Raw genomic sequence first — 13,124 nt, forward strand, 5'->3', positions numbered from 1 at the left:
ATGTCACTTGGCCCGTCGCCAATTCAATTCTTCCGACAGCTGACCAACCCTAAAACAGCCGAGCTCCGGATTCCCCCTAAATGGCGGCATTTTGCTCCCAAAATTCCACATCTTCCTTCCTGCCATGACTCATCCAAGAAAAGTCAACAAAGCCAAACCTTTTCCTCTGTTGTGTTTATTGAAAAGGAAAATGCCAATCTGAGACATGGCGGATCTAGACATTTGGTAGAGCAAAGCAAACCTGCAATTGATCAAACTTGAAACACACAAGTTGTGTCGGGTAGACGCGTGAAAATCGATTTAGGAGTTTACACAGAAGCAATGTCAACAAGTAAAAGTGTGTTGGAAATACAGCCATTGCACCCCAGTATGGCAGCACCCCAGGAAATACAGTATGGCACCCCAGATGTGACTTTTTTTTTTAATGATTGATTTTGCGTTTGATGACTGATTAATAATCCAAGCCCATAGCGGCACGTATGGTTTTAGAATAGATAACTCTTTCTGGAAAGGAGGAAAGTGGAGCACGCCTTGGCTACCGACCGTGTCAATGTCATCTTCATTGAACTCCATTTGCCTCCCTAACTTTCCAACAATGCCCATATTATTCATTTGTATTTTGTACGCTTGTTATCTCCACCTTGTGTACACAAACGAGTGTTTTGTGTCACGCTTCAATCTATAATGCGGCCACAATTTGGAAAGTGTCCTCCCCGTGTCACATCTGGGGCGGCAAACTTAACAAATAAATTAAAGGTAACAAAAAATGGCTTGCATCCTCACAACTGGAGGGCTACCTAACCACATTGTTTTTCTTTCGCCAGCAACGATGCCATCCTGCATCTGTAAGTCTTCCATGCTAAAGACAAGAAATAAATGAATAAATAAATAAATAAATACATTTGATATGATTCACTTCAGTGCCATGCATCGTTTCTAAAAAAAAACATTCCTGCTTGCATCAAGAACAAGCGTGTACCTGATAATGATGAGGTTCTAATTGTGTGGCTAGAGAGAGGAAAAGAAAACAGACAGCAGCCACTTTGCATGTGAACAATCAGTAGTGGTGGTTTGCATAAGCCTCAAACCCAATCAAGTCCAGGTAGGAGGGAAATTGAGTTCACTTTCTTTCAGCGTCATCATGTCTTCGAGCATGCCTTCGCTTTCCCGCATCGTCGTACCGATGCGAACAAAACGCAGCGAAGGCCTTTCGGGCGACTCGGCAAGCCAACGCGAGCACGGAAGCGATTGCGGCCTCCGCTGACTTGTCTAGCGGCCCTTGAGGAATCCGTCCAACATGTAGTCGCCCTTCTCCGTCAGCCAGTAGCCGGCCATGGCGGCCACGCCCCCGATGAAAATGGCCGTAAAAACCATGTCGCCTTTAGCGGCCAGCGTGGCCAGGGCGCAGATGACCACGCCGAAGAACATCTGCTGCAGAACCAGAACTTCGTCGTCCGTCATGTCGTCAAAGAGGCCCTTCTCCGGACCGACTGAGGGGACGCCGGCGAACCGCAAACTCAGGTCAATTCGGCGGACGGCTACCGACCGGCGAGCGTTTGCGTATTGACGTACCGGGAGCTTTATTCTCCACGCAGATGCTGTCTCTCCTGATGAAGCCGTCGGCGCAGTCGCAGTGGAAGGATCCCACCTCGTTGATGCAAGCCTCGTTGAGACCCGGGCACGCCATGGCACCTTCGCTGCATTCGTCAACATCTGTCGCGGGAAGCCACACCCATTTTAAAGACCCAAAGCAAACAAGGTCTTGTTAAAAAAATGATATCGACACAATAATAACAAGAACAAATATTTATAGGACGTAATGATTTTGTCTCAATTTACTCCCAAAAATACGGCGCCGTCTTTCTGGTGGTACCAAATAAGAAAGTAGTACTTTCATGCAAGACTTGCAACCAACAATCGTTTCAAAAATGGATTGATCCACTCGTTAGAATATTGGTGCAAATCTTCGACGTCATCTGTCGAGCAAGCAAACGAAAGCCTCACCGAGACACTTGGCTCCTTTCAGCTTGTACCCTCGTGCACATTTCTTACAGCGGGCGGGACCGCTGCCCATGCAGCCCACGCACGCCTGGTCACAGCCTGAAAAGCCATCAACATTCACGCTAAGAAAGACACAAAGCTATCAGTGGATATCTTATCATCTACAGCCCCCCCCCCCCAAAAAAAACCGTGGCTGAACTGGATTTTGTCTGCTGCAGCTTACCTCTGCAGTCGTAAGAGCCGTCCGTGTTGTGACAGTAAGTGTTGGAAGGACAACGAGAGAGCTCCGTGCCGCACTCGTCGATGTCTAAACAGACACACGAGAGCGGTCGGATAACACGCGTCCGGATAAAGGACTCGCCGCGTGACCCGAGCGAGCCCACTCACCCACGCACTTGTTGTCGTGAAGCATCCAGCCCGCTTTGCAGTCCAGGCATTTGTAGTCCTGCGGCCCCGAGCATTTCTTACACGAATGGAAGCAGGCTGCGGAGGACGGGACGGGGGGGCACACACAACATGCTGAGTCTGCTTCAAATGTAGACTTATGATAATTCCACAAAAATGCCTGGCTTGAGTCAGGTACCTGCGCAGGCTTTAGCCGTAGTGTTGGCGCTTTTGTCCACGTAGTAGCCGTCAGCACAGTCGTGACACAGCGGGCCGGCGTATCCGGGATCGCACACGCATTCGCCATCCCCCACGCGAGTGCCCTCGCCCTCGCAGCGGCCCAAACCGCCACACACGCCACCGGGACCCGACGGACACTCTGTATTGGAACAGCGCATGCGTGTTAGTGCTCACCGTTTGATGCAAGCAAAGGGGTCAGCTGTCAGTGACCTTTGCAGTCGGGTCCAAAGTGTCCACGAGGACAGCAGAGTCTCAACTGGTCGATGCACAACCACTCCGACAGGTCGGGCGCCTCCCGCTGCCTACGCCGTACGCATAAAACATATCAAATGCATTTAATCCACCGTAATGAGACCATGAACCAGTTGTTGTATTTTTTGGACCACTTTAGAAGGCACTGTTGGGGCTTCAGGTGTACTTTCAGTGCCATCTAGAGAAGTCACAAAATTCAACTGGCTCATGAAGCGTCATAAGAGCCCTCAACACTAATCTACCGAGCATTCACACGGATCCCTGCCTTGATTTAGCAGGTGACGACACTCAAATGACTTTCAGATCCTCCAAAACATGACGACCACTTTTCTGTTATTACCTGTGGAACCACCACGTCTCCACCTGGTCCTCAATTTGCTCGAGCAGGCCATTGCACTCAAAGTCAGACTTGTCACACGCACTCTCCACAATCTCCAGAAGTCGAGTCTCGCTGCAACGGCAACAAACCTATTTAATACATTTCATTAAGAGAGCCCGGATGGAAGACATGACCTGTGGTAAACGACAAGCCTATGTTTTTGGGCCATTTTCATTTTGTGTTTTGTCCATAATGATAACAACAGATGTGCTCTATTTTGCCACTCAGCAAAATCTTCATTTTGCAACAGGCTGTTATCTAAAATCCTAATTAATCAGCAATAATTGCTCACTTCTTCAATAACAAATTTCAAACCCTAATTGGATTTTGTGCCAGTAGCTGCCAGTGACTGACCTGCTTGCATACTTGGCCAACTTGTCTTCCTCCCAGGCCGTGTTACCTCCACCAAAGTTCTTGTTGGCCGTTCTCTCTAAGCCCTAGAAAGGAGGAACGCCGTTCATGCAGTGAGGTAAAGACGTGCGTAAATGCAACCGCTAACCTTGATGAAACTCTCCGCCAGTTTCTGGCAGGTCTGACACGGCGCCGTGCGGACCATGACGAGCGACAGCTCCGACAGAAGCATCAGAGCAGGCAGGAGTGGCCAGGCCCACCGCATGATGCTTACAAGACAATTCACACACAAAAACACACACAAGAAAAAGAAAGTCAGCACAGTAGACTATGTACAGATCCCACCAAATGTGCTTTTTTTGTTTTGTTGAGCTTCGATCTATATATAGTTGCTAGCTATCATTTCAGATAAAGCTTCAATAAAACCTGTTTTGTTGTTTACCATTGTTTATTGAGCCATGGCACTCGTTTTACGTCGAAGAACGATCCCTATTCCACCCAAAAATACATTTGGAAAAATAGATATCCTGAAATGATAATAATAATGATCTGTTCTCAATCATATTCACTTATGTACATTGTTTTTAATAAACAAAACCAATATATTTCTCTGTATCACAATAAACGGTATCAGATGTATCAATCATAATTAAATACGTTGGACTTATAGGTTTGGCTTGCACTAAAATAAATGCAAATGAATCGAGAATTAATATGAAACACTTATTTTGTAAACACTGACTTGCAGTCACTACACCTTTTAACAAATAAATGTGACAGATGAAATCAGATGACAACACGAAAGCAAACAAATCTGTGGCTTTATCACTTCAACTTTTCATGTTTCATGAAATGATGTGCAAACGTGAAGTGCAATTCATTGGCACTCAAATAATATAGACACGACATGAATATTTGATATTTCTATAAAAATGCTCAAATCAGATGGGTTTCCACCGAAATTGCTGCCTTTGCAATTTAAAAATTGCATCAAAAATGTTCACTGACTACTTCCGAGATTCAATAAGGTCATTTCAGTCATATGCAAGTAAACAGTGCAATGATTATATGTATTATTAAGCAGGTTTGTGATTTCAAAAGGCTTGATTAACTTTGGGTAACTGCCCCTCCAAGGCATGCCCTGTCTTGGCTGAGGTATTTATTGTCATCAGCCATCAACCTTCTGTCATCAGCATCATCTGAAATGTACACAACAGCTTTCTTTGCTTCCCGGGTGAGTCAGCACAGCATCAGCACCGAAGCTCAAAGCTTAGCTAAACTCAAGTCAGCTTTTAGCACTTGTCTAACGCAACAAATAAAAAAACCTCTCTTCTGCTTCTGTGTATTATTTATTTTTTGGCTTTAGCCCACGAAACGCATTAAATTGCTCGCTGCATATTTGAAGCAGTAAAACGTGGCTAGCAGTTAGCCGCAGCGGTTGTTACCTCGAATGGAAGTCTGAGCGCCTTCTCGTCCTCGTCGACGTGACGTCCGTTCGTGTTGCACACTCAAAAGGCACAAATTCATATTTTGGGATGAACCCAGGTGAAATGCGCTCGCTATGCACTCATCGGAGAGAAAATCTTGGATGAAATGTACGATTAGACGTTCGGAATCTTGCACGAACGACAAGTGTCAAGGGCTTCTGTCGAGGTGCTTTTGTGTCAGGGATGAAGCCCCGCCCCAAACCCAAAGTCGGTCTATTGACCAATCACAGTCATGGAAATATTGATGACGTAACAGCATTCACAGTGAAAAAACAAACACAAACACACTTTTATTGTGTTCGGAATTGTACTTCCACATAGTACGCCTAAAGTTGTTGCTATAAAACAAAATCATGAATAAATCCAGATTAATCCGTCAGAACCGAGGGCGTTCCTATAAAAAGTCCGCCTACCCGCACCAAATGAGTATGCGAGCCCCCCACCCTCCCCGACAACCAAGTCCCAACTCCCTGCAGTGTTGCTTTTCTGCGCCAAACTTTATTATACGGTTTTTAAATGATCTGTAAATGACGGAAAATAACAATATGACACAGATTAGTTTCTGCATTATGTGCATACTGATATCGATAAGTGGAGATTTTTTTATTTATTTTACCGCAGTAAAAAACATGCCAATAACGAACCAATTAATAGTATTTGTTTTGTTCGATGTATTAGTGATAATAAATTGCAGAACTTAATGTAGAATTTTTATGGACATGAGAGTAAACTTTCAAAAGCATTTGAAAGAATCAAATGCGAGAGGGTGTTCAACAATGAACACAAGTAAATAATGAATAGATAAAATATGAACATATTAAAACAAAATGACACGTGATCAAGAACATTATCCTGACAGAAGAGCAAATGAACAGTGCTAGTGTTCCGAGGAGCAGAACGGGCTCACCTTCTTTGAATTTATGAACGTGTTATTGCCAAATTTTTCGTCATCCCCTAACCCTCACATCTTGCTTGTACAGCTTCCATCTTGTCCTGCCTGATGCTCTTTAACAACAAAGCGTGCCCTTTGTGGCACTCTGAATACATGAAGAGCATTCCAAAAACGCTGTGACTTTCCAAAGGCTTGAGGTGCATTTCCGCAGGCATCTTAAGACACTTTCTGAGCTTAGTCTATGGAGCTAAGCCGTGTGTTTGATGCCGCCAAAGACTGCTATGGCATTTCTATTCACAACAGGACATTGGAAATCCAAGTTTGGGCAGTACCAGCAAGATCTTTCCCGCATTATATCCAGTTTTTTTTTTTTCCTGACTGATGAGACTCATCACCTTGGGCCTTTTGTCCTTTGCACATTAGGGAGCAGCGTCTTCAGCCGGCGGGCCAACTGCATCGCCAGCCGCATTGACGCCCCCTTTGAAAGCAGTCTACACCAACAACGCCCCCAAAAGGTCTTTTTAGTTGCCCTGGGGCCTTCCAGCTCCCCAATGAGCCCTCCCAAGTCCCGCGGCATGCAGTAGCGAGGGATGTCTCGAAAGGCTTCGGGGATGTCCCTGCTACGGCACAGGCCACGAAAGTAGACCAAGGCCACGCCTCCTCCTTTGCGCCGGTGCAGGGCCCCCTCCAGACAGGCCAGAGCAGCCGCAAACACGGGTTCGATGACGGCTGAGCCTTCGTCCTCCATCAGCCGCTCTTTGTCCTCGCACGTTCCGGCGCCACCTTCCTCGAGGGTTTCCGGTCGTCCGGCATCGCGTGGGGAATTGTCGTCAGCCTCGTCTTTGCCGCCACGCGTACGCTGCCTCCATTTGCCGTACGTCCTTTTGGCCTCGGGACTCCAGATGATTAAGACTTTTCCTTGCGCCTCCTCCACAGCCTCCCACTGCCCGTACAGCCATGGCAGCGGGCCCAAGTCCGCCACGCTGGTCTCGGCGTCAGCTTCCGCCCGCATCTGCGAGCTTGCGGCGCACAGGGCCACGTGGACCGTAGCGCTCAGATCCCTCCGAAGCAGGGAAGCCAAGGCACACGCGGCCGAAACGTGCGACGACCTCTCTGATGAGCACACCAGCAACACTGGCTTCTGGATGAACAGCCAAGCTTCACGTCGGGGGGGAAAAAAAAAAAGAGAGCGGAAATTACATCATCACCTCAGACTGTTCGATGACCTCAAAATAAAAGCATTTCAAAAAAAGGAACGGAATGATACAACTGACCTATAGCTGCCTTTTCCTTGAGAGAGTGGAGAAAAATGGCGAAAAATACAAGCATGGTGAGAAGAATCAAAGCTGCTGCCGCTAGCGCCCCCCGTCTGTCACGAATTTCTGCAAAAAAAAAAAAAGACAACGTAGGACCAAAACACTCTGGAATGACAATGTCGCGCATACTCACCGTGTGGACACAGAATTCTTCGTCCAGTTTGGGCGGGGAATGACTGCCACACCTGCCACAAGTTCAACCCATAAGACACCAAACAAAACAATGGACAGGGTGGAAAGTTACCTGTACACACGTGTTCCCCTTTGCCCAGTGGAGAGGCATGCTTATTTTGCTCTCAGACGCTGCTTCCTGAGAAACAGTCCACACAAATCAACGTTTCGGGGATGCTCACAAAGCTCACCTTCATTGATGAAGTCAAGCACGTCAGAAGAGTTTTGGAGGCTGACGGGAGCCGTTCACATGACAGAGACTCACCACCGCCACTGCGCAGGCGGGCCCTCGGGATGTGCATTCCCTCTGGCTCAGTACGCACATTTGAGTGGAGAAGGTGGCCGCTGCTGAAGACTTGACCGATACAGACAGCGTGCGCAGTCCAACTTCCAGAGAAACATGCCAAGATGACATATCTGCAACACAGAAGGTGCACGTCACGCGTCCTGACTGGGATCATTGTCTTGAGTTATCTCACCAGCTTGGAAGGGGCAAGAGATGTTGGAACTGCCTTGCAGGGAAAACTGCAACCATAAAATGATCAAAGAAACATCAGCATAATAAAGAAAACATGATTTCCATTTTGCTTTTGTTTCGTATCATCAACGAGCAACATTGTCAAGTTCGTTTGGCGATAGGTCACAATTCCACTCGCTGATTTCTTTCTTCTCACCTTCACGCACGTCTGCGGGTGTTTGTCCACAGCTGAGATGTTAAATATCTGGAAGGGGACACGTCAGCTTTCATGAGTTGACCTTGAATAAACAGATTGGTTGAAAAGATTTCTGCCAAGTACCAAGTTTGTGCCGTCTTCCTGCACGTCAAGGGTGGAGTTGGGCAAGGGGGTGCAGACGTCTTGGTGATGCTTCCAGCAGAGGGAAGCAAAAACGGGGAAAGCTTGGGCGGGACACACGGAGCGCCAAGTCAAAGTGGACTCGTACAGCGTGATCTCGGAGGACAGCCACACCTCTTCTGCATCTGATGGCACACATGCATGATGCATGCTTATATTATTAACACCCCCCCCCCCCCGGCCCCCCGTTGTCACCTGTACTCACCTGGCAGAGGGATGTGTTGTAGAGGGCACAGCGTTTTGCGCGGGGCGTCTGCGTGGGTGTAAAAAACCTGTCAACACAAGAAAGAGGGGAGCTTAGAGTGCTGACACTGACTTCTAATCAGACTGCCACATATAGTGACAGGTAGAGGAATTCAATGCTTTGCCGCTAGAGGGCACAATTCACTCTCTCAATCAATCCAACTTTTCATACATACAAGTGAAGCGCAAAACAAGGCTGTGTAATTTCTCAAAATTCAAATACTATGACAATCATTACACTCCAAAATTGCTAAATTTGCTTAAAAACATTCAAATCGAATGCACTACTTGATTTTATACATTCACACCTATATTTAATTCAAAATAACAAATTTTATCCAATTAATTTGGTCCAAATGGAATTTGCACAATCAGTGTTTCAATAAAATGTTTTGTTTTTTTTAAACATTTGCTTTTAACATGTTTCAATACTTTTGTTTTGTACCAAAAAAACAAACGATTGTTTGAATTATCATGGTTTAGACATTTTCTCCAACATACATCAAATACATGTCTTGGATCAATAAAGCTGGCCTGATAAAATTGGTGAAGTTTCAATCGTTCTTCCTTCCACCAGATGACAGAAGTTTAGATTAAGCTCGTTGGCATTTACACGAGACAGAATCACATGGCCGCATTTCACATTCACTGTGGTTCATTTGAGAGAGAGCATCATCGTTATTTCACTTGTCATAATTTTCATTTCAGTTTGAGTTTGGCAAACAGCACCTTAGGATGCGAATGTAGAATCAATTGGAGAGGAACATACTTGTACACAGACGCACGGAAGCATGAACGGGATGTTGAGAAGTGCAGAGCGAGACTGAGCTGGATCAATCTAAAAATGACAAGAGAAAATGTTCACGTTTCGGCGCTCAAAGATTTCAGCTCGTGCTGGTGACTCTTACGATGATTATGTTGGAATGCGAGCCTTGGACGCAATTGTGAGCGCTCTGCTTGTAGCACCACCTCGTGCTGACTTTATTCTCCGACTCCACAGTGACGTTGATGGATTTGGATGCTTGATGCACAGACAAAGAGAAGCTGGGCACGGGATCTAAAGTCACACAGATGATCGGAGCGATTCAGAAAAGACAAAAACGTGCCTGGAAGAAACACTGGCAATTGTTTTTTGTTTTGCTTTTTTATCATCAAGCTTCCACACGTTTCTTCAATCATTCATTGGCCAAGCAAAGTAAATAATTCCCCTCAACGAGGAAGTTGCCGTTTCACCTTCATAGATTTTTTGGGTTTTTGTGAAACTGTTGACAAGAAAATATTGCCGCACAGAACTCACCATTATTCAAATTGAGTACACACAAGAAGTTACTCGACAACTGACGACATTGGAAAAAAAAAAAAACTTTCTGCTGTCCACGACTGCAGTTCAAAATTTCAGACGCTTCCCACTCATCACGTTGTTGAGCTTAATGTACACATTGTTAATATTGTAAACATTATTCCACTGCTTCACTTGCCTAACACGAGCATAGAAGGACACACACGCTGGCCTACCCGGTAGAGTGTAGTTGACACTGCAGCGTATCGACGCGGCGTGGTAGGATACCGTGACGGGAAGCCGTAGCTTGGCCTCCACACGGTCGCAAAGCAGCTCCCACTGGAAGAAAAGGGGCACCTTGTGAGTATTAGCAGAGCACTGCGTGTCGGGAAAATGAATATTACTGAGGTTAAAGTGTCGTCGCTATATGGCCCACGCAGGTCAGAGTTGTCGGGACACCACACTTGGATTTCATTTCCGTTCTTCTTCCACTACACACACAAAACAAATGGAGGTGGTGATGACAATGATGAAAAATTGGGGGGGGGGGGTAAGAGGCCAAACCTTTTTCTTTTTTCTCTTAAATGTGATGACAGGCCTGATGATCTCTTCTCTCAAGGATGCAATTGCAATTGTGGGAGCCCGACTCAAGTCTGGAACGATCTCACATTTAATTTCATTTCATCTGACAGCAAAAACAAAACAAAGCTAGAAGCGGTCTTGTGTAAATACAATCGCACACCCAGGAACAGGAAGTAGATATTTTATTCCATTCAATTGGTTCAAGTTATTATCCCCCCCCAAAAAAAAAAAAAACATATAGGCTATGCTTCCTCCTACTGCTTTTCGAGCATTCTTTATTGATTGATTGATTTATGTATTATTATTATTTATTTATTTAATCATTTTTTCTGTTTGTTGGTTTATTTTTTGTTTGTTTGTTTGTTTGTTGTATGGACTTATATATGGCACTTTAAAGTGTTATTTGTTCTGTATATTTTTCTTTTGCTATCTGGTGGTGAACTAATAGAATGCGACTAACTCAATTCGACGCAGGTGGATTTTGAAGCATGCATGTGACCACACTTTGCATGCCTCACCCCAATTTCCTCAAAAGCAAAATGTCATAACAAATGTTTCTCGTATTTCCTCAAGTGAGAAAATAAGTGCACTGCATTCCACACACTATCCATTTACAAATGTGTAAAGAGGGCATATAAATTAGAAAAAGCTTCACGTTGTTTCATATCCAAAACTGTGTGCAAAAAAAAAAAAATACAACATTTTCAATTGTTCCATGCACTCTTGTACCTCCACGTTGAATCCAAACTTGGATGGAGACACAGTTGCTGTTTGATGGATGGCGAACGATCTTGACGGGGCAGCCGTCTGCCTCGTAAACTGCCCACCAGTCAACATTCAGGGTCATCATGACAGCAAGGTGAAGACAAATAGTCAAGACTTGACTTCACTCACCATTTTCACGAGTCCTCTAGAGTGGAGTTTGAAGATAGAAGAAGAGTTAGAGTTCGAATTGTTAAGAATATCAGACACATGACCAAGATTGGTGGACCTAAAATGTCTCGATGTGTCATCTCATTAGGAACACAAGAAATGCTTACACAATTCATAGCATGGAAAAACAAATCACAGGTGAAGTTCTGATTGCCTTTTTTAAAAAATTAATACCAATAATATTAATATATATTTTTCTCAGACACCAAGCTACAACCCAGGAGATAAAATATCCTGGCGCCATCCCCGTAAGTCGTAAGGAACATTTTAAATGAACATTCAACTCAGGTTATATGCTTCTTTATGTATTTTGGCCAAAACACGTTATATTTATAGCGTCAACACGCACCCACTCACCTGGCACGTGAAGTTTCCGTTTCCGTGGGGAAGGAGCAGTCCGCTGAAGATGACGGTGAAGACGAGCGAGCCCACGAACCGCCTTTGCAATTGCATTGCAGCTTTAGAAGGAAATGCTGCACCAAAAAATGACCCTTGACAGGAGGCGCCGCCCGTGGTCGTAAAGGACTGTGCTATAAAGGTAGATGGGCGTGGCCTTGGAGGGACCGCCTCTCACGCCATCCAAACAATGAAAACAAAATTAAAAACTCGAGGTGTTGACGATAGTACGGCTTGGTGTGAGATTTTTAATTTCGCTACAATTTAACACAAGTAACAGCAACATATCGCTTGAACGTTTTTTAGGAAACAAGAAAATTCCCAACAAATTCAACAAAATCCACTTGCCCTCAGGCAAGCTTTTGATTCGAGAAATTATTATATACAAATACCTTATTTGGACAACCTTTCCTTCTGCATTGCAAGAGCAAAACTGGAAAAATCAAAAGAATAAATAACTAAATAAATAAATAAATAAATAAAAGTGAGAATAAAAAAATTATGTATTTTTTTACATCTTTAAAAAATATGTAATTAAAAAAAATTGATTCTGCAAGTAAAAATGGTATTCATTTAATTAACAGAACAAGATTTAAAAATAAAAAATAAATAGCAATATAAATGTGGAAATAGATACAAAAGTGCCAAAATCATAAAATAAAAGAGTGAACATAAAACCAAAAAATAAACAAAATTTAGAATTGAAAAATTGACAAAAATATAGGGGAATGAAAACAAAAAACATATTCGGCAAAATAAAAATACAATGATAAAAAAGGATTCAAAGCAAAATAAATGTGAGAATAAATGCAAAAGTAATTAAATAAATGCAATTAAATATCATTTTACTTTATTTTTTCCAATTACATTGTTTTTGTAATTATTTTCTTTATTTTTAATTTTGCCAGTGTTGGTCCTCCAGACAGCATCACACTAATCCAAGTAGCGTGGGAGGATATTGGAATAAATGTCACCAAATTCAGATTTCATTTTCCAAGATTGTGCATTTCATCAGCTGCTGCATACAGCAACAAGCTACAAACAAGGTCTCAGACGAACCTTGACTGTCATATTATGCATAAAACTATAAAAAGGGCTTTATGAGGGACTTTGATGTCATGGGAACATTATTGAGTCACACTGAAAGCAATTCCTTTGTCGCATATATGTTGAGTGAAGTGTGTTAAGTTGCCACAAAGAAGGTGAAAGTCAAAAACCCGCTTGTCGAGACACACAAAAACACAGCAGACCACACAAGGGAGACTTTTGATTTTCTTTTTTTTTTTTTTATTAAAATGGTATTCTTTTGAGAGCTGTATTTATATAAAAACTGTAAAGCGCTCATCTTGGGACGAGATAGCGAG

At 43.9% G+C, this 13,124-nt stretch overlaps 2 protein-coding genes across 3 annotated transcripts; both read right to left on the reverse strand.

The window, feature by feature from the left end:
- Positions 1-159: 159 nt before the first annotated feature.
- On the reverse strand, positions 160-5,269 carry creld1b (CRELD disulfide isomerase 1b). Of its 2 annotated transcripts, none has more exons than XM_085920249.1 (11): positions 5,053-5,269; positions 3,756-3,876; positions 3,611-3,693; positions 3,218-3,328; positions 2,836-2,927; positions 2,585-2,764; positions 2,397-2,484; positions 2,225-2,308; positions 2,005-2,123; positions 1,573-1,713; positions 160-1,490 (listed from the first exon to the last, which is right to left on the reverse strand). In XM_085920249.1, the coding sequence occupies exons 2-11, from the start codon at positions 3,870-3,872 to the stop codon at positions 1,270-1,272; spliced, it is 1,236 nt and encodes a 411-aa protein (XP_085776375.1). In that variant the 5' UTR covers positions 3,873-3,876; positions 5,053-5,269; the 3' UTR covers positions 160-1,269. The 2 variants fall into 2 exon arrangements, with proteins under 2 accessions (XP_085776375.1, XP_085776385.1); XM_085920259.1 differs by having other exon boundaries at positions 2,005-2,100; positions 2,389-2,484; positions 5,053-5,264.
- A 328-nt stretch (positions 5,270-5,597) lies between these two features.
- Positions 5,598-11,891, reverse strand: LOC147062326 (interleukin-17 receptor E). Its single transcript, XM_085920237.1, has 17 exons — positions 11,722-11,891; positions 11,326-11,341; positions 11,161-11,250; positions 10,414-10,502; positions 10,254-10,340; positions 10,086-10,188; positions 9,479-9,627; positions 9,340-9,408; positions 8,533-8,599; positions 8,271-8,452; positions 8,148-8,195; positions 7,953-7,998; positions 7,739-7,890; positions 7,547-7,612; positions 7,436-7,487; positions 7,261-7,368; positions 5,598-7,144 (listed from the first exon to the last, which is right to left on the reverse strand). The coding sequence occupies exons 1-17, from the start codon at positions 11,815-11,817 to the stop codon at positions 6,378-6,380; spliced, it is 2,187 nt and encodes a 728-aa protein (XP_085776363.1). The 5' UTR covers positions 11,818-11,891; the 3' UTR covers positions 5,598-6,377.
- Positions 11,892-13,124: the final 1,233 nt, after the last annotated feature.

Source organism: Syngnathus leptorhynchus, chromosome 1, assembly GCF_054491065.1.
Source record: "Syngnathus leptorhynchus isolate UIUO chromosome 1, UIUO_Slep, whole genome shotgun sequence".
Taxonomy (NCBI): Eukaryota; Metazoa; Chordata; class Actinopteri; order Syngnathiformes; family Syngnathidae; genus Syngnathus; species Syngnathus leptorhynchus.

What these genes read in the sequence shown, in the direction of transcription:
- creld1b (XM_085920249.1), bottom strand. Translation starts at nt 3,872, where the DNA reads ATGCGGTGGGCCTGGCCACTCCTGCCTGCTCTGATGCTTCTGTCGGAG. An exon ending in TTGGCCAAGTATGCAAGCAG is followed by an intron (nt 3,329 to 3,610) that starts GTCAGTCACTGG and finishes TTGCCGTTGCAG; the next exon opens with CGAGACTCGACTTCTGGAGA. An exon ending in TGGATGCTTCACGACAACAA is followed by an intron (nt 2,309 to 2,396) that starts GTGCGTGGGTGA and finishes GTGTCTGTTTAG; the next exon opens with ACATCGACGAGTGCGGCACG.
- LOC147062326 (XM_085920237.1), bottom strand. Translation starts at nt 11,817, where the DNA reads ATGCAATTGCAAAGGCGGTTCGTGGGCTCGCTCGTCTTCACCGTCATC. An exon ending in GCGACGACACTTTAACCTCA is followed by an intron (nt 10,189 to 10,253) that starts GTAATATTCATT and finishes CTTTTCTTCCAG; the next exon opens with TGGGAGCTGCTTTGCGACCG. An exon ending in TGTCAACTACACTCTACCGG is followed by an intron (nt 9,628 to 10,085) that starts GTAGGCCAGCGT and finishes GTGTGACTTTAG; the next exon opens with ATCCCGTGCCCAGCTTCTCT.